The sequence below is a fragment of the Miniopterus schreibersii genome, assembly GCF_964146895.1.
Source record: "Miniopterus schreibersii genome assembly, chromosome: 11".
NCBI classification, from domain to species: Eukaryota; Metazoa; Chordata; class Mammalia; order Chiroptera; family Miniopteridae; genus Miniopterus; species Miniopterus schreibersii.
The window spans coordinates 33,636,588-33,655,797 of NC_138111.1; the positions used below are offsets into that span (position 1 = coordinate 33,636,588).

At 42.3% G+C, this 19,210-nt stretch overlaps 1 protein-coding gene across 4 annotated transcripts in view; it reads right to left on the reverse strand.

Moving 5' to 3' along the window:
* Positions 1-1,742: 1,742 nt before the first annotated feature.
* Positions 1,743-19,210, reverse strand: part of TLE4 (TLE family member 4, transcriptional corepressor) — a 135,825-nt gene continuing 118,357 nt past the window's right edge. For all 4 annotated transcript variants that reach the window (XM_081151134.1, XM_081151133.1, XM_081151136.1 and 1 more), the window contains exons 14-20: positions 19,101-19,177; positions 9,600-9,849; positions 8,232-8,479; positions 6,634-6,781; positions 6,032-6,182; positions 5,593-5,669; positions 1,743-3,418 (exon numbers count right to left, since the gene is read on the reverse strand). In XM_081151134.1, coding sequence (XP_081007260.1) covers positions 3,311-3,418; positions 5,593-5,669; positions 6,032-6,182; positions 6,634-6,781; positions 8,232-8,479; positions 9,600-9,849; positions 19,101-19,177 — 1,059 coding nt within the window. In that variant the 3' untranslated portion in view covers positions 1,743-3,310. The remainder of the gene's footprint in view (positions 3,419-5,592; positions 5,670-6,031; positions 6,183-6,633; positions 6,782-8,231; positions 8,480-9,599; positions 9,850-19,100; positions 19,178-19,210) is intronic.

The window sequence follows — 19,210 nt, forward strand, 5'->3', positions numbered from 1 at the left end:
CCTCACTGCTCACAGCCTAGTGTGCAGCCTTCTCACCGTGGGCTGCTGGCTTCCCCTGCTCATGGCCGCAGTGTCCCAGTTCCGAGGCTACGGGCAGATGCTCTGGAACGGAGTTTCTATTCCATGACTGTGGAATTCCAACCACGTGTAGGTGTTTCAGCGTTCACCGTTCCAGGACAAGGCTGTCCTGCTGCAGCTCACTGGCCAAGCGGCAGACCTGGCTAAGTAGTGGCTCGGAAGTGAGGTGTGTTATCTGCAGAAACTTGAAGATCCTAGAGTTTCCTCTACACTTGACCTGGCAGTCTTAGGAAGGTCTTGATGGCTTCTTTAGTCTGGTTTTTTTCCTATTTCTTGGCAGTTGTGTGTAAGTCAATCTTCCAGTCCTACACCACTCTGCTCTTTCATTGGAACTACTTTTCCCCTGGTTCAGGGGACTCCTATCTTTGCTGTCCTTCAGACTCCTTGGAGTAAAAACTATGGTAAACCAAGTTATAATGACATCAACATTAAGATTTCTGTGCAGATCAATCCAGGCCCAAGATTTATATCAAAGATACAACAATCTAATCCGATAAAACCTCCACAATAAGAAACAGATGCCTATTTATTTTAAAGGGATAGGTCTATTTATGCATTCATTTCAATTTTTATTCCAGTATAACAGACAATGTTTGGGATCAGAGAAAACTAAAGGGCATCGCAGATTTGATGTCGGGCACCAAAAAGAAATTTTAACTTCTTGAGGGAGGCACTTTCTCCTTCTGGAAGCATAAATGCAGTATGCAAATGTCATACTGTTTGTGCCAAATGATTTTCCTTTTGCTCCAAATCTCTATCACTTTTTAAGAAGTTTTAATAAGGATACACTGAAATTAATTGAGCTAAGAATACTTTAGAAATGTTATCATCTGATGTAGCAGCTCTCATAGTGCTCGCACTTGAAGTGCTGCTTCCAGCCGTGTTGATGAACACTGAACTCTTAGCACGTAAAGTCAACACCTCTCACAGCTGAGCACGAGCACACTCAGACCAACGTGGGGCTCCCAGCCCCCAGCCTTCTACCCGGTGGAGCTTTAAAATGTCAGGTTTTTGAGCCCCAGGAATTTAGAATTAAGCCCCTCCTCATGCCGAATTTTCACACCCAACCAGTAGCAGTCCAAGATGTCTTGTGCGTTCAAAGACTTCAGTGCACCATGTTGGAAATGTCTCCCAAACCCACGTGGCTGGATGTGATACGTGTGGGCCAACTCTAAAGCAGAGTCAGTCCCACAGAATCTACCTTGATGATGGAAATGTCCTATAAATGTGTGTCATCCAATATGGTAGCCAATAGCCACATGTGACTACTGAACACTTGAAATGTAGTTAGTGTGACAAACTGAGTTTTTAATTTTAATAAACATATTTAAACAGGCACAGATGGCTAGTGGTATCCATGCTCAGCAGCAGTTCTAAAGCAGCAAGGCTTTGAGTAACATAACTTTTTGATGGACAGTAGTTTTATACACCAAAGAGGGACTCAATAAATACTTGGTAGCAACTGGTCATTGATAACCTCTCCCCCTCCAGCTCTTCTCAAGTAAAAGTAAAAGTAAAAGTAAAATAGCAACAATAAAAAACCCACATTAATTTAACACTAATCTCCTTGAATAAAACTAGTAACTTTTAATAGCTAGAAGTGGCATAGTCCAAGATAAAAATAAACTAACGCCAGCAGAACAAAGAATTAGAAATGAGCATACTAGAAGTTATTTATGTTTAATGCTTAAAAGTCTGAATGCACAAACAATCTACCATCATAGAAGTACTGGTGGTCAATACAATGCATTAAAACTATGTACAATGCACAGTTTAGTATCAAAATCTTTCTACACTGTAGAGTTTTACGAAACTGTTAATGACATCAAACACTAAGCACTTAAGACACCATTTTTTTTTTCTGCTACCACATTAGGAACGTCAATGGACAGCCCATTTCAACTTGCAGCATCCATCCATTTCTAGTATGAAATTAAGTAATTTTCTACGTATACAATAAAGTTTATCTACACGGTTCTCTTGATTTTGATCCATAGCAGCAAAGGCACTGTACATCAGCAGATCCACAGACTTAAAAGGTTTTTAAAGCATTCAAACAAAAAAATAATAATAAAAAAAGGGGTCACATATCATAGTTTAACAGCAACAACGACAACATAAAAGGTAACACAATGTTTCTGGCACAATGGCACAGCCTGTGTCCATTTCGGGAACATCCAACTAAGACATGGAAAGAGCTGGAGGTAAGGAGAGCAAGTCCTCACCCCAGGTGAGAGTCCATTCTTTCTGGGGCTCAGCGGGAGGTCCTCGCAAATCCTTCTCTGCTGTCCTTGTTTTGTAAAAGACGTGACTTGCACAGCGGGAGGCATCTGTGCAGTTTGAGAAGAACATGCCAAAAAATAGCCCATAATCTCTCCTAATGACAAAACTGCCCAAAGATAAACATCTCCCTTTGCAAAGAAATGTGGCAAAAATATCCAGAGGGATTAAGTTCTCTCTTTGAGGCCAAATTTAACTTGTTCATCTGTCTATAATACAATAAAAAAGGAATTAAAAACATATTACAAAGACACTTGTCAACAAGTCAAAAAAAGAAAAAAGAAACAAAAAAGAAGTCCAATTACTTTTATCGAATATAATCTAAAGCTATAGATATACTGGTTAAAGTTGTCCAAATAGACGCGAATGAATAGGATGTGGCCTGTCATTGTCTAACTGTTCAAATTTTCAAACATCTTGAAAATAAGTAGAAAACAAAAACAAAATAAACCTAACAACACAGCAACATATTGCTTCAATATGTAATTATACATTTCACATCTCTATACAGTCATTAGTCTACATTTAGTGACATTTTTATCGATTATTTTAAACCTTCCTTTGCCCTCCTTTGCCAAAAAAAGGGGGGAAGGGGTATCAAATACAATGCATCTTCATTACCAATGCAGGAGCAGACAGCTTTATTAGTCAGTCATTGTTAGAAAGCCTTCTTTAAACAAAATAAATATATTACAGATATAATACATAAAGATTCCGTTCACTGTTAGGTATGGTTATTCCACGTTCTTCCAAGTAGAGAGCTGAAGATTTGGTATCACAGGTTCTTAATGAGTATTCACAATTCAATAGCAAGGGGGGCAGGGGGATTCAATGCCACAACTGCGAAGAGTATTTGAAATCCTTGGTTTTAGATGGGGCAGCGCATTGGGGCGGGGATGACAGGACAAAGTGCTACAAGGAGGAGGAGTCCAGTTCGCATGAAGATTTGTCCTTAATAAATAACTTCGTAAACTGTGGCTTTCTTATCCCCAGAGCCAGTGACAATGTATTTGTCATCCACAGAGATGTCACAGCTAAGCACCGATGAGGATTCTTTGGACTGGGAAAGAAACATAAACAAAAAGGTTAAATGCTGAAAGAGAAGAGAAACCCATTAATACTGCGAGGCAGGACTGGGGGACTTAGAGCAAAAGGGAGCATAACATGTCCCGCTGGCCGAACAGGAGCCCAAGCGAGGCAAGGCAGTGATGGTGCGTCTTTAGTGCAGCGGAGTCAGGGCCTCCTGAGGGAGCCTTCTCCATGTCAGTCTACAGGCTCTGCCCCGGGGACATCAGGTGCCAGGCAAGTGACCTACTGAAGCCAGGACCAATTTCAAATCCTGTTCTCCAGACAGTTAAGAGCAGGGTGTCTTAGTATGAAAAACCCTAAGCTTCACTCATACGACTTGGATTTAGGTGGAGCTACAAACCCCAGACATGTCACTTAACCTGCCTGAGCCTCAGCTTCCTCCTGAAGGCAAACAGGTAAAGACTCCTTACCTGCCTGCCCTCTCTAGAGCGTTGCCAGGCATTCAAGTGAGAAAATACATGGGCAAGCGCACTGAAGTCACTGGGATTAACCAAAGAACATATATGCATAACCCATGGACTCAGACAACAGTGTGGTGATGACCAGAGGGGAGAAGGGGTGGGGGATGGGTGGGGGTGGGCAGGGAAGGGGAAAATGGGGACATCTGTAGCAGTGTCATCAATAAAATAAATACATTTAAAAAAAAAAACCACACTATAGATTTTTAATATGAAATGTAAAAATATTTCCTATTTTCCCCTGTGAAAAAACTGGAACACAAATTAGTTCGTTAGAAAGAAAAATATACTGTACTTCTGAGTTCTGGATACCTTGTTCAACTGCAGAAGCTACAAGGGGCAACGTTAACTTTGAACTGTGCTAACAGACAGGCAGACAAAAATACAGGATTGTAACTAAGACTTTGAACACTTAAAAAAATGAATGTTTGATATGTAGCTGCTAACCCACTACCAATGTTTCTCAAACTTTTTAATGTTTATTTTTTTTTTATTTGATTTTTAGAGAAAAGAAGAGTGAGACTGAGAGAGAAGGAGAGAGAAAACATCGATCGGTTGCCTCTGGTAGGCGCCCCAACCAGGGATCGAACCCACAACCTAGGTATGTGCCCTGACCGGAAATCGAACTTGCACCTTTTTTGGTGCACAGGATGACACTCCAACCAACTGAGCCACTGGGCCAGGGCTCTGAAACTTTTTTTTGATCGCAACCTGTATAATACATTTTACTTTGCAACCCAGTATACACACAATATGTAATACAAAACAAGGATTCTTATCGATCGATCGATAGATTTTATAGTCTTGGTTGGGACCATTTAAAAGGCTATGACCCACAATACAAAAAATGCGCCACTGTACAGATTATAAACTTTATGACAGCCAAGAATCAGCTATTTTTCTTCTACTGATTATCTTACACAGTACTTTCACTCAATCTATGCATTTTTGGAATCAACTATAATCTACTCTATGATGACTAAATATCACTGGTCAAGAAAACTGTAAATCTGTTATGATCCCCTCCCGGCCCACAAAACCACCACCAAAAAAATAATATCCTAAATATATAAAGTTGAAAAGAGGTCTTTTTTAACTTGCCTATGAAATTCTCACATGCCAGTAAGAGTGAGGAGAAAGGCTGTGTGTAACACGTCTAAAATTTACTTCTACAGATAATTTCACAAATTACGCAAAGTACCACTAAGTCATTAAGAACATAAGTTTATAAAATCAATCAAGATTTATTGAACTTTTCCATAACACTCTTCTTTGGGAGAAAATTCAAATAAATAGTAATACTAGTAAGAGTAGTCAGCAAAATGCTCAAATATTGGGAAAAAAAAAGACAATGCAAAAAAAAAAGAAAGAAAATCACATAACAGAAAATGTCCACTCTAGTGTCTAAAGGATCAAGGGATGAGGAGCTCGTGAATGCGGCAGGCACAGCACCGTGGCTCTGGGCGGAGAGAGAATGCGGAAGGTCCCAGCTCCCGGCCTGTAGTTGTGACACCAGCCTCCCTCAGCACAATCTTTTTTCTCTGTGCAATGGGAACAATACTAGCTCCTACCTCCTGGGACACTTATGTGCAATACTAATCTGCAAGGACGCACGGAAAGAGTTTCGTTAAACAACTATCATGCAGTGAGCACATGGTAAGTGAAGGTTAAAGCAGTGACGTGTTACCTGGAATATGCTGGCTCCATACGGCGTTCGCCAGGCGTTCAGAAGGTTGTCCTTCCCAGTGCTCACAAACCATTTGCCTACAGGAGGATTTCAAAAAAAAAAATAGCGTTCCTGATACTTTGTCAGACACGGAGATCTGCTTTACAGAGCTTCAAGCTATTCACAGGAACCTCATCTAATTTGCAACAAACAAGAGTTGTTTTCACTGGAAAAATAAAGCCCACTCTACTAGACTCAATGAGTATTTATACCATGACCAGGACACAGTGGATTAATGCCAGAAAAATCACACAGCATTAGGGAAGTTGGTATGTGTAAGGAAGTGGTACAGTTTTGAAGAGGGACATGTTAACGACTAAAGGACCTGACTTAAAATGAGTCAGCAGAAGGGTGGGAGGAACGGGGCTGGCCGACAGAAAAAGTCGAAGGCCTTGCTTACCGCAATGGGCGAACTTGAGCGAGAGCACGCAGCTCTCGTGCAGATGGAGCTGGTACTTGTCTGGCTTGGTGACATGGAGCACCTCCACATTACTGTTCTCCATCCCCACTGCAAGCCACTCTCCAGTCGGGCAGTAGCCCAGAGAAAAGATCTAGAATAAGAACAGGTGACAGTGACAATGGCTACAGAGGACACACCTCCTTTAACTGGGAAGCACTGTTTCTTTTAGGGATGCTACTTAAATTATAAAGGAAATCAAGATTATTTAAATTGCACAGGAAAAAAATCAAAGCCAAATGGGTGATCTCAAAGTAATGAGAGATCTCTACAATATAATTTAGTGATAAATTATGTACAATTCAAATATATACAGAGTAATAGACTTTGAAATAAAAACTTGCTAAAAGCTTATAATAAAAGAGATTTCTTAATCCTTTAATAAAATATATGCTGTTGTATTTTGAGAGAAAACAATGGAATTTTCGCTATCTAATCCAGAGTCAAAAGTGACTTCATCGAACAGTAAGGAACCACCCTCCTTAAGCATGTCATTCATTTCACAAAACCACGGCTTCCGAAATGTCACGGGCACGAGGCCTCACCTGCGAGGTGAAGTCGTGCTGCTGCAGCTGCCGCCCCTCGCGCAGGTCCCAGGATCGGACCGTGTTGTCCAGGCCGCCCGTCCAGAGCTTGGTGCCATCATTAGAAATGTCAATACAGCTGGCCCCGTCTGTGTGGCCCTGGAATTGCCTGAAAATGTCAAAATAGAGGGAAAATCCTTGAAAAGTTAGTTTTTAGGTGAACTCACTTTAGAATGCCTCAGCAATCAATTTCATTGCAGGCCCTATTTGTGGATTTCATTTTGGTTTATTATGTTTTCTAATTATTCAAAGTAATGACAAAGCATATACATGAGAGAGATTAAAGTTAAACTGAGAAGCTGTACTTCCTGTACTTTCGTTTACCTTTAAACACTTAGGAAGTACTTGAAATTACTTACGCTAAAACACACTGTAACTGATGGGAAAAAGTCTCCAACTGAAATAAACAAAAGGAAATGCACTGTGGCTTGCCTATGAACTATCAAAGCCACATTCTGAGGCCTATTCTCACTGCGATATGCAGGAAGCAGAGAATCTGAGAGGAAGTAAGGAATATTTCCCTTCTACAGAGCTGTGGGTGGGCGCAGGGAGCAGAACGAACTCCGCCAGTTAGCAACAATGCGATTGCAGGTGGCTGTGCTCTCAAGTTAGGAACACGCAAGAAACTCAGCGTGACTTGGCTGCCCCAGGAGCTGGTAAACCGTCAAAGACACTCAGGGGAAGAAGGGATTAGAAGCAGTTCCTCTTGAGAGCCTTACCCAAAGGGAACAAAGTGATGACTATTTTGTTTTTGGAATCATAGACAGAGTTCAGTCCTGCCAAATATCTTACAGAAAGACAGCAAAAGCCTCTTCTCCTTGCACACGCCCCCGACTTGTAGGAGGCTTGATTACAGCCTTCTCACACCCGTTAGCTGATCACACCTCAGGCTTCCTGCTCTCACTGGTGCTGACATGTGGAGACTTGTTCCAGGGCCTTACATATCAACACCACCCTCTACAATCTCATTTCTAAACAGACGTCTTGGTTGTGTCTATCAACCCTTAAAGGTGGGACTACAGATAGTGCAGACCTTTTCAGGTGAAAAGTACCAAACACACGTCTGGGCCCATAGTAGGTGCTCAATAGCCATTTGTTGAAGGAATGAGCATGTCAGATATATGTGGCACCAAGAACAGCACCATGAATCTTCTCAGAAGTGTCTAGTGACAATGGTGGTTTGTTAGCAAGAACAGATGGCAAATTACAGATGTTTAATGAGCTCATGAGGTCATGGGAACTTTATGTACATTAATTATGTAAACGTGACCTCATTTTTTTAAAACCTGAATTGACACTGCTTAGTATAATGTCAAAAAAAAAAAAAAAAAAGAGAAGGCAACCCCTTTCATTTGATAAAGTTCAAATACTGCTGAAAATAACATTTTAATTAATAATCTGTTTCTAGAATCTTAAAATGAACCTATTCTTAAGAATTTTTAGTAAGATAATTATATTTCATCTCTTAGACACACAGACACACATACAGATCTCTGGCACATTGTGGTAGGTACAACCAGCTCCACCGCACGCCCTGGTGAGGAATCCTGCGGACTCACCTCACCAGCGTCTGGTTGTGCAGGTCCCACACGGCGATGTTGCCGTCGCTGCAGCAGGAGAAGCAGACCTTGGAGTCGGGGCTGATGGCCAGGGCGTAGCAGGCGGGGGCCGAGGATGTCAGCTCCGCCTTGATGCGCGGGGTTGGCGCGGCGAGGTCCCAGATGGACAGAGTGCTGGCTTCCCCTCCCACAATTAGGGTTCGGCCATCGGGGAGCAATCGGCAGGAACGGATGTAGTTATCCCTGTTCTGTAGAGACAAAAACCATCAGGAGATTACTCATGAGGAAAGGAAAACAGCATTAACACGAGAGCAGAAATCCATAAAAGTATTGTGTTCCCTCCTGGTTTTAATGAGCCATTTTTACTTATGACAATGATAGAGTGGATTAATGCTAGAAAATTACATGAAATTAGGGAAGTACTTAAACTTGATCTACAAAATTTAGTACTGAGATATTTAATCTTAATTAGCATATAAATGCAAAGATCTAGCCCACTCCCACCACCACCAGTCAACCAACTGCCTGAGTCATTTGCACACACAGGAGCGCATGCTCCTTAGTGCAGCAACCCACACACAGTCCTTGAGCAGCCACGCCTGGGAATCTGGTACAGTCAGCCTGGCTGGGGAGAGGTCCTGCTCCTGCAGCCAAACTATCAGGAGGCTAAAGGGACCTAACAGGCCCCTCCATTCATTATCTGTGTAAAGGCATCATAGGTTTGACTGATTAAGCAGCATCGGGTGGAGGTAAGACATGATTAAGGAGTGTTAAATGACAGGAAAAAAACCCGATTTCCTCCCAGTTTGTGAGGTCATGGGAATCTTGTGTATGTTAATTACGTTAAACTAACCTAGCATCCTGCTGTAGCAAAAATCCTACTGCTAGTCTAAGGAAGAAAATCACTCTCAAATTTCCTGAAAAACTCAAGGACAAATACCCATACAACAGCTAAGGGAGGTCTGCAGTGTTTTGTTACATGAAGTATGAAGTCACTCGTCTCGTAATATGACAGATTACGACAGTTAGGTGCACTCTCTCAGAAACCATGGGGGCTTCTCACTTTTCCTACATTCCTTTACCAGGTAGGAAAACAAGTGGTTTGGCGGCTCCCAGGCACTGGGCTGGCTGACGACAGCTGTCCTGGTGCAGGGTCATGTGAAGAACTGGATGACTCTTCCTTGAGAAACTGAAAGAAGACATGTGTCCTCACCAGCTTTCTCAACCTCCAAGTGAAAGACCACAAACCACTGAAAACAGCTGCCCACTTGCAATCAACACTGTGTGTGGCTCGTACATCCTGGTCTCTCCCCACCCTGTCCGAGTTTCTGAATGAAGGTCTACGCCCTGTCCACCATGCTCACTCACCAGACAGTCGAGCTGCGAGACAGGGCTCTTGTTGCCGGGGTGGCTGATGTCCCAGACCTTAACGCAGCCCTTCCCGCCCGTGTACACGTGTCTCGTGGGGTTGCTGATGGTCACTGCGCACACCACCTCCCCGTGGTTCAGGGTGTTGATCTGGCGAGCGTGCCGGGGGATGCCGGGTCCGATGAGGGCGTCGGGGGGGAAAGGGACAGGCTGCATCTGCCCATCGGCCGTCACGTGGAAGGAGTATGCTCTAAGGCAGTGGAGAGGAAAAAGACAGGAAGAAGGGAATGTAAAAAATGGTACTTAACTAATCAATGCAATGAGATGAAACATAAAGCATTTTCAGTGCTACTTATGATTTGCAAACAAGTAAAATTTACTTAGTACAGTGGGAAGAATATAATTTTCAGAGTCATAGAGCAAGAACTATAATTAAATCTCAGGTCAACTCTTCACTAGACGCTGTGTGACATCAGTAGTTACTTACCCTCTCTGAACCTTAAACATCTTTAAAATGGAGAGAATGCCACCTACAACTCACAGAGAATTAAATAAGAGAGCCAATGCCCAATATAGTAACTGCTCCTTCACGGCACTCTGCAAACTTGCAGTGCCTTCCACTTTGGATGACTCAGAAGCCTCCTGTGATGAGATTTTGCCTATAGATCATTTCACACCAATCAAGACTTACTAATTTGAGATCAATAAGCCAAAATTATGAAGCTTTAAGGAGTTTCTAGGCTTACACATTAAATGGCAGATGTGACAATAAATAAATAAATAAATAAATAAATAAATAAATAAATAAATTCCTATCAGACTTGCAATAACAAATTCTAGTAATTCTAAATGGCTGAAAAAGTGTCCTATGTGACTGCCCCACAGGCCCACCTGTGACTACCCATCAGCAGCTCCATCTCCAGTGAAGCATTTGGTTCCAAATGCAACTTAAAAGATAAGTTAGAGCATCTCTCTCACAGGCCTCTCTATTCAGGGCATGGAAGTCAGGAGGGGACGAGAGTGGGGCTGTTATGATGCATCAGGAGGCAGGAGGTATGGGTGGTGGGTGGGAGGGTGCTAGGCTTGTCTTGGGGGTATCACAGGTAATAGTCCATTTGAAATGATGCCATCTGCTTTTCACGGAGCTTCGGAATGTGCTCTGTTTGTGGAAGAAGTTTACCGAAGACATACCAAGGGAAAGCATTTGTGAGTACACAAAGGACAGGTGCTTTGGAAAAAACGGCAGAGAAGTTTTAGAATCAAATAAAAACAGTTATGGTTCCTTAATGCAAAAAGCTACAGGACAGCCACATTCATCAAAGTTCAGCCCATCACTGAGGGGCCCCACGAAGGATGAAGCATGCCTATGGCTATAGAAGATGTGGGCTCCAGAGAGGAGAGGGCTTCCTCTGTCTCTGTAGACTACAGAGAAAGACGCAGAACTGGATTGTAGAAGAAAAGTAGCATGTGAAACTTGCTGAGGGGGAAGGAGGGGAAAGCTAGGAAGACAACATATGTAAGGTATTTCTTTGGTCAAATCAACAGAAGTTGGAGAGACCGTGGAGGTGTGACCTGAGACAGAGAGGTACTGAGGAGGACTCTAGGGCTTGGAACCCAGGTGACTAGGTAAGACTGCAGTACATGAAAATGTTTGATTTTCTTCAACTTGAGGGCCTACGGGAACCGAAACAACTCAAGCAGAAGTTGAGCACTGTGATTCAGGAAAGAAGTCAGGTTAAAAGATCAAGGTCTGGTCATCCTCAAAGAAATGGCAGTGAAGTTAAGGTGCAGAACAATAATCTTGGAGCAGAGTATGCCATGAAAAGAACAGATGCAGCATCCAAGAGCATGCTACTTTAAAGGAATCTCCAGCAAGAACAATCAGGGAAGTAGATAATCAGGAGAGAGGACACAGTGGAAAGAGGTTCATTGAATGACAACTTATTAGGAGATTCATTCATTTAACACATATTTCCTGGGTACCCCAGTGTGCCAAGCACCATGCTAACAGTACTGGGGATACAACAGAAAGAAAAAACCCACATAGCCCCTGTTCTCCTGAAGTTACAACCTGGGGGGGGGGGGGCAGGTGGCAGGTAGGTGGAAGGGCAAATTCATTAGTGAGAGATTCACATAAATCAATATAAACATGTAAGATGGTCCATGCTGTGAACAGTGTTTGTGCCATGGTTCTCTGGGAATCTGAGAGTGAGGACAGGGAAGACGGCAATGGGGCTGCAGTGTGAGGAATGGGCATGAACTTCCTAGGCAGGATGGTATGAGGAGGAAGAGTATGGAAAACTGAAGAGCAGAGTGAGATACAATGCTTATTATTTAGTCAGAAAATACCTATTAAATGCCTAATGAGCCAGGTTCTATCAGGCGCTGGGGAGTCAGAGGCGAGTAAGATAGACCAAGTGCCTACCCACCAGAGCCTAGACCCCAGAAGGGAAAACAGATATCATATCAACAGTTAAATAACCTCAATGGTGGTTAGATGCTGCCTCTCTCTCAAACACACACATGCACGCTTTTATTTGCAGATAAAAGAGACTAAAGATGCACAGAGAGGTCTTAGGTGGAGTATGAGCTGAGACGTGAACAAAGGACACACGAGCCTTACGTGTTTCAAAGGGGAATGTGCCTGGAAGTGGAGCAGCAAATGCAAAGTCCTCAAAGCAGCGCCAAGCGAGAAAGGCCAGGCCCAGTGGAGAGTGACCAGATGCAGAGAGGCAATCCATGCAAACAAGGGCTTTGTTGGGTTGTGATGAGTAGGGTGGGCACTATTCTGAGCAGAATGGGAAGTCACTGAAGACTTTGTGCAGGGAATGACATGATTCAGTTAATGTTTTAAACGATCATTCTGGTTGCTGGGTGAAGAGTGAAATGCAGGTGGCAGAATGAATGAAGGAAAGTAGTTGGGGGCAGGGCTAGTGCAGTAATCTAGGGAGAAGCCCATGGCTGGGGTTTGGGAGACTGGGAGAGAGCTAGGAATCAATTTGCAATTCAAAAAATCACTCTGGCTGGGTGAAGGTAGAGGAAGCTGTGTTGGATGGGACATTTGAATTTTGAAGGTGATGCAGTGAGGGGTGATGACAATGTTTTCTTTGTGAGTCTGTGAGTAGGTAACAAGCTGAGAAGGGCAGAAGCTCACTAGAGGTGATGTGGTCCAAGCCCCAAGATGCAGTTACTGGGGGACTGACCTTGTGAACACTAGTCACCAGGATGATGGTGGGCTCTACTGGAAGACCCGAAGCCAGTGCCGAATCCTTAATAAATCAGGGAAAGTGTCACAACAAGATGGAAGAGCAGGTAGAGTCCAATGACATAAGCCAGAGAGGCACAGGGTTTTCATAAAAAGGTCAAGGAATATGGTTCCAGAAGAGACTGGAGAAGCAAAGGGGGGGGTACAGGGACAACAATGACACAGCCTTTATCATCGTGCAGTGGCCCTGAAGATTGTGAGTGTGAGACAAATAAAAGGGTACCCCCTCCTTAGAGGGCTGTGGTGGAGGGGTCCCTCAGGAGAGAGCTGGGTGCCAGGTCAGGCAAGGAGGGGAAGGTGGTGATGGCTGTAGAGAAAGGCTGACATTCTGAGGGATGGTGACGGAGAAAAAGGCTAATTGACTTAGCAATTAAGAGGTCATGAAGACTAAATCTTAAAGGAAGGGAAAGAAAGGTTATTCCAAGTTTAGATGGTGTTATGCATTCTTAATGATAATTTACTTGAAAAGACATCCCTTCTCTCCTCTCTAGAATCACTAAGTGGTTTTTAAAGCGCCTTGAGAATTTAAATAGTTACGAAACCAGACATACAATTTCTTTCAAGGTTTTCAATAGGACAATTCTTCAACTTGACCACAACCACTCTGTGAACACCTACTATGTTCCTGGAACTCCCTTATTAAGAATCTCAAGAGCCTACTTGTATTAAGGACAGAATGTTGTCCTCTGTTACAGGAATGAGTAATAAAAGGCAACCTTTCTAGAAATCAGAGCTGCTCAAGCTTGAAGTACTATTCTTTTTCTATCCAATTGGATGCATCAGTAAGTACACTCCTACCCACACGCCCTGCTATGTCATGCTAAGAATACAAGATCAGGCAGGACAAGGGCCTTGCCCACAAATGGTTTACCATCTAGGAAGTATGATGAGAAAAGTACAGAAGTGACTATAATACCAGGTGGAAAATGCAAAGTAGGAAGTTCTGTGGTGGTTCAAAAAGGAAAGACAAAGCTTATGTTTCACGAGAGACATGGTATGAGAGATGGATTTTACTCAATGGAAGGATTTCGCCAAGAGGAAAGAAATGGAAAAATGATCCCAGGGTGGGGGTGGGATGAATAGCAGAGGACAAAGGCTCTAAAATGAGCTGAAATGATGTGGGTAATTTCTGGATTGGTTTTAATCCAGAGATTCACTTATTCAACAATGACTCCATAGTAAGTGGCTGGAAGAGCTGGCCCGAGTACAATCTGATAAAACATATCAGATATATGTACAACTCAATATAATGATATAAGAGAGGCGGCTTAGAATGCCAGCCTGAGAACATCACAAACAGAATTTAATGAAGGCCCCTTAAAGACTTCAAATAAACTCAGAAGGAACTGCAGGGAGACAGATCAACCAATTTAAGGTGAAATGAATATGGATACAACCCTAGTGGGAGAAAGTTCAAAGGTGACTGGATAGATCATTTAACAGAGGCTCTTCACCCTGGGTATTAGCTCCAGGGATCAAGATGGTGAGCAAAGCCTTCAGAGAGTTACAGGTGGAGAGTTGCCCTTTGGGAAATGTTGCTGGAATGAAAATGACAATGAATGGTAGATATGCATGGAAGTTATATGAAAATGATGAATAAGAAACCTTGCTCGTCGGTAACCCTCTTCTTTACCTGACTCTTCTCCCTACCCCTATGCCTCCTACCTGTCCCACCGCCCCACCCTTCCTCATTTTACTGCTGTATTCTCTTTATATTTCTCTCAACTTACCAATGTTGCACTGATATTATAATGATTCAACTAATGTTTAGTGGTTAAGTGCAAATACACACACACACACACATACACACAGGGTGTCCTATATGTATACACACTTTAACAGCTGATAGCTGTAGATTCCATTACATTTTGAAAATGAAATGTAATAAACACTGCCTTTATAGTGTATGTACATTTTCTGGAACACCCTGTATACAGATATATAATACAGAGTATTTTCCTTCTTCTTTTTTTTTTCAGGGAAAGGGGTGGGATATCACCGGGGAAACCACTTCATAGGCTATATTTGGTAACAAGGGGTCCGATGGTAGGAGGAGTAAGAGGCAATTACTTCAATGCTCTAGATAAGACGCAGTGAGGGTCCTGAACTAGGGAGGGGGAGGATAGCACTAGAAGTAACAGACACAGGATTCTGTAGGACTCAACTTAGGGGGTATGAGGCAGGGGCCAATAACAACTGAGTTTCTGATTTCAGGAAAAAAGAAAATATTAGTAGTTACTGAAAAATGGGCAAATTGGGAGGAAGTCTGGGAGGGACTTTGTGAATATGATGAATTTGAAGAGGAAGTAATACATACTTGAGATGCCTAGCTGAGATGACCAGCAAATAACTAGAAACACAGCGCTGGAGGGAGAGGGTGCAAGGAGCCAGAGAAACACAGTGACCTGCTGTGCGCACACAGGCAGGTGAGGCTACTAAGAGCTAAGAATGCATCTCTAAGGCAGATGGTGAACAGAACAGAGGAAGTTTGGACTATACTTCAAATAATCAAGGAATCTGCAAATCATTCTTTTTAAAACACGCATATCAGTTATTTTATTTGGATCACCATCTTTTGATGAAAACCCAGCTTAAAGAAGGTCCTTGGCTTTCCCACAACCCACCTCCCTTACCTTCCCTAAGAGGCTCGTAATTTTATAGTCACCTTTCTCATACTTTGTAATACCTTCTCCAAGTTTTTGATATTTTAAGACTAAACTAGACCTTGGATTCACAATTAAAGCCTGGCTATTATACTTTATGAAGTATGATAGAAAAATAGGTTCTGTATGTAGCATATGAACCCAATAGTAGGTTAGCCAGTCAACAAATACTTGAGGGTTTACTATGTGTCAAGCATTGTTCCTACTTTGAAAACTCTTGCTTTATAAAAACAAGTAAATATAACAGCAAGAAAAGATTTCTGAATTGTGAGCAGCCTAAAACCATAAACCTGAGGTCTTTGTTATGGCTGAATTCACATGCCATAGCCCATAATACAATTAGTACCACGGTTTTAATCAAATAGTTTCACATTATTTATAGAAGCCTCATTGAAGCAGAGGTAGGGGAGAAAGTCCATTTTTGGCTTAGGTTGAAATTAAACTATGTTGTCATTCCAATTACATACTGAGTGGAACCCTTGCTAATTCACCAGAATAGACAAGACGACCCAATGTGAATTATCAAATAAATGCTATTTTATTCATTAGTTTGGAACATGCATTTAATTATAATTTTTGATAAGATCTAGCAATTCATTTTATAAAAATAATTAGGACAGAGATGCTCAACTCTTAAGTCTTTCTTGAGGACAGTTGTGTGTGTGTGTGTGTGGTAAAGGACAGTTACTCTGTGTGTGTGTGTGTGTGTGTCTGTCTGTCTGTGTATGTGTGTGGTGGGGGAGACCTTAGGTCATTTATTATGTTTTATGTTCTAGCACAAAAGATAGTTTTTCTGTTGAAAAATATGCACAACACAAAATTTCACAACTGTGTATCTTATAATCTGAAGAGCCACATAATCATTATAATAATTTCTTCTGTAAAAATCTATAATAAAAGTGTATTATCTCTATATGTATAAATGAATGTGAATTTATGCCTTGATGCCATTATAGAAAAGACATACCAACAACAGGAATGTGGAGTCTAATTTACTCAGTCTAATCTTCTTTGGCCATTTCTGCACCCTACAGTATGATAAAACCCTGAGGCAAAGCTAAACAGAAAATAATGCTACAGTTGACTGAATAAGGCACTGTGTACCAAAGATGGTGCTAAACATGTAATATATTGTCTTATTTCATCCTCATGTGTCCTCCTTGTTGGGTGGTGCCAGCTCTGGTTTACAGATAAGCTGACTGAAGCTCACAAAGTTAAAAAACTACATAAAGTCACTCTCTTCGTAGTTGTCATCTGGCAGAGTCAGAATCTATCTTGGATCTGCCTCACTCCAGAACCCATACTCTGTGGACCAAACCACATTCTCTTTGGGATTCCTGGTGTCATTTGCCAAATGCATTAGCTGTGACTTATCACTCCCAGAACAAAAATTCTCAATTACCCTCTAACCCATCAACCCTTCCAAAAGGATTACAAATTTTTATAATACTAACAGTCAAGACTGAAGGAAGGAAGGGAGCCCAGTTCAAGGTTCAGAAGTACCACTTGGACCAGACCAGCTGTTGATTCTACAGTGGTGCAACTGGCTCAAACCCCCAAACACAGGGCTGTGATTGCTTCTTTAAATACACCTAATACATTTTCACCCCTGTGGCCTCTGGGCAGCAGCTGAGACGAGAAGCACCACCTTACCTGCTCTGGTGGTTATACTATAGCTGTGGGTGCGACTGCTGATTAACTAAGCAGTGATGCTGTACCTGAACACAGGACGAACCCCTCCATCCCCATAGCTTCATAAGGAACTCATAGGTATTTGAGCGATTTGATTAATCCTTTGACCTTGTTATTTAATCACTGCTTGCAATAGACCAAACTTTTCACCTTCAAAGGCATCAGAGTTCTTGGTCAATAAGACTTGTTAGTCAGTAAACAACTATTTGCAGAACACACATAAGTACACAGAATTTTATAATTGATTATACCTTCAACTCTCAAGGAACTTGAAGTCTAATTTGCCTTAACTCCTTTATTAATGTCAAATATTTACTGAACAACTGACTATGGAGCCAGCACGTGTCTGATCCAACAGAAAAGAGTCTGTAAAGCAGTAAGTTACAGAAGAAAGAACCAAGAGTTTGATGTATCAGGTGGAAAGTGAAGAAAAGGTCAAGGTCAGGATTAACACTGAGGGGCACGCAACTTGGGGAGAGAATGAGAACACACAGGAAATAAAAAGGTGATAAGTTCCTGAGAGTATACTTAGTGAATAAATAAGTAATGGGAAGTCAGAGATGAGAGAGACTGACACATGTTTTCATCCATCCATCCATCCATCAGATATAAACTGTGATCAACAACTATGAACCAGGTGCCATTCTAGGCACTGGAGTTATTTCTGTAACTGAACAGCAAAGAGTTGTTCTGCTCTGCTATCATGGACCTTACTTTCAAGCAGGGAGAGGTAGATACATGTATGAAAAAAGCTACAGACAAGTATGAAAAAGGCAAAGAACAGAAAAGAGCCATGATGGGGAGAAAGGGAGAGGAGGATGCTATTTTAGATAGGGTTGTCGGAGCAGAACGCTCATAAAGTGAGATCTTAGCAGAGACCTGAAGTGAGACAACAGGCGAGAGTAGAGCTGAAGTGTGCAGGAAGGACAAGAAAGAGCAAATGCCCCAAGGTAGGCAAGCCAGTGGGGGGCCTTGAGCAAAGGGGACTCAGCTCCTACTGAGGACCAAGTCTGGAAAGCAGAGGGCAGGTGAGAAAGCACTAGAGATTGGGGAAGCAGCATGGATGTGGCATGTAGAGACAGACAGGATGCCAATGGAAAGAGCAATGAGAGTAAGAAACACACGTGACTACTAAGGCAGGGGAGGATCGGAGGGGATGCTTCCCAAAAGAGAGGAGAGAGGAAGCAAGCTGGGATTTTAAAGGAAAAGCAAGTGTTATTTCATGGTAAATTCATTGTATCTGGGAAGATGAAGCCAAATAGCAGAGAGAACTGTCTATGGGTAGTAATCGAAAGCTATGAAGGATGAGGAATGAGATTTGGAGAGATCGAAATGTCCAAGAGGAGGCTGGAACGATGTGTCTGAGTTCTGCCTTCATGACTCAAGGGGGCTGTGAATACAGGGACTCCCAATACCCAGCTCCCAAGACAAGAAGCCAACTGACAACTGAGCAAGCCACCTTTTCCAGAAATACAACTGAGCATAAAACCACACGTCTTTCTTTTCAGCCTTTGAAGTCTGGCATGTCCTTTCCCAACATGCTCAAATTTTGAGCATCCCTCCCGGTTTACACATAAGAATTTTTTTTCAAGGCAACAGAAGAATTGCCTTGAAAACTGTAACAGACATAGAGAAAACCTGATTGCTGGAGATGCTTCAGCAATTTGCATTTCCCTATTAGTTCAAGATTTTAAATTGAAAACACAAAACCCCACCTCATTACCTCTTTTGTTGTGCTCAGAGAAAATGGAAAATACTTTGCAAGGGAAAAAATGCAAGCCACGGGAAATGCCCTACACTGTCTAGCAGTACTCAAAATCTAAAGGGCCAGAAAGGGCCCAGGGCCTGGCACACCATGAGCAGGGGCACCGAGGTACTCACGGTTTTCCTCCTGGAATGCCTGTCAGGTTTGGAGGGATTGCTGGCACGCGCATGTGATGGTGCGGATCAAATCCAACCTAAAATTTTTTGCAAGCAAAACAGAAACACAG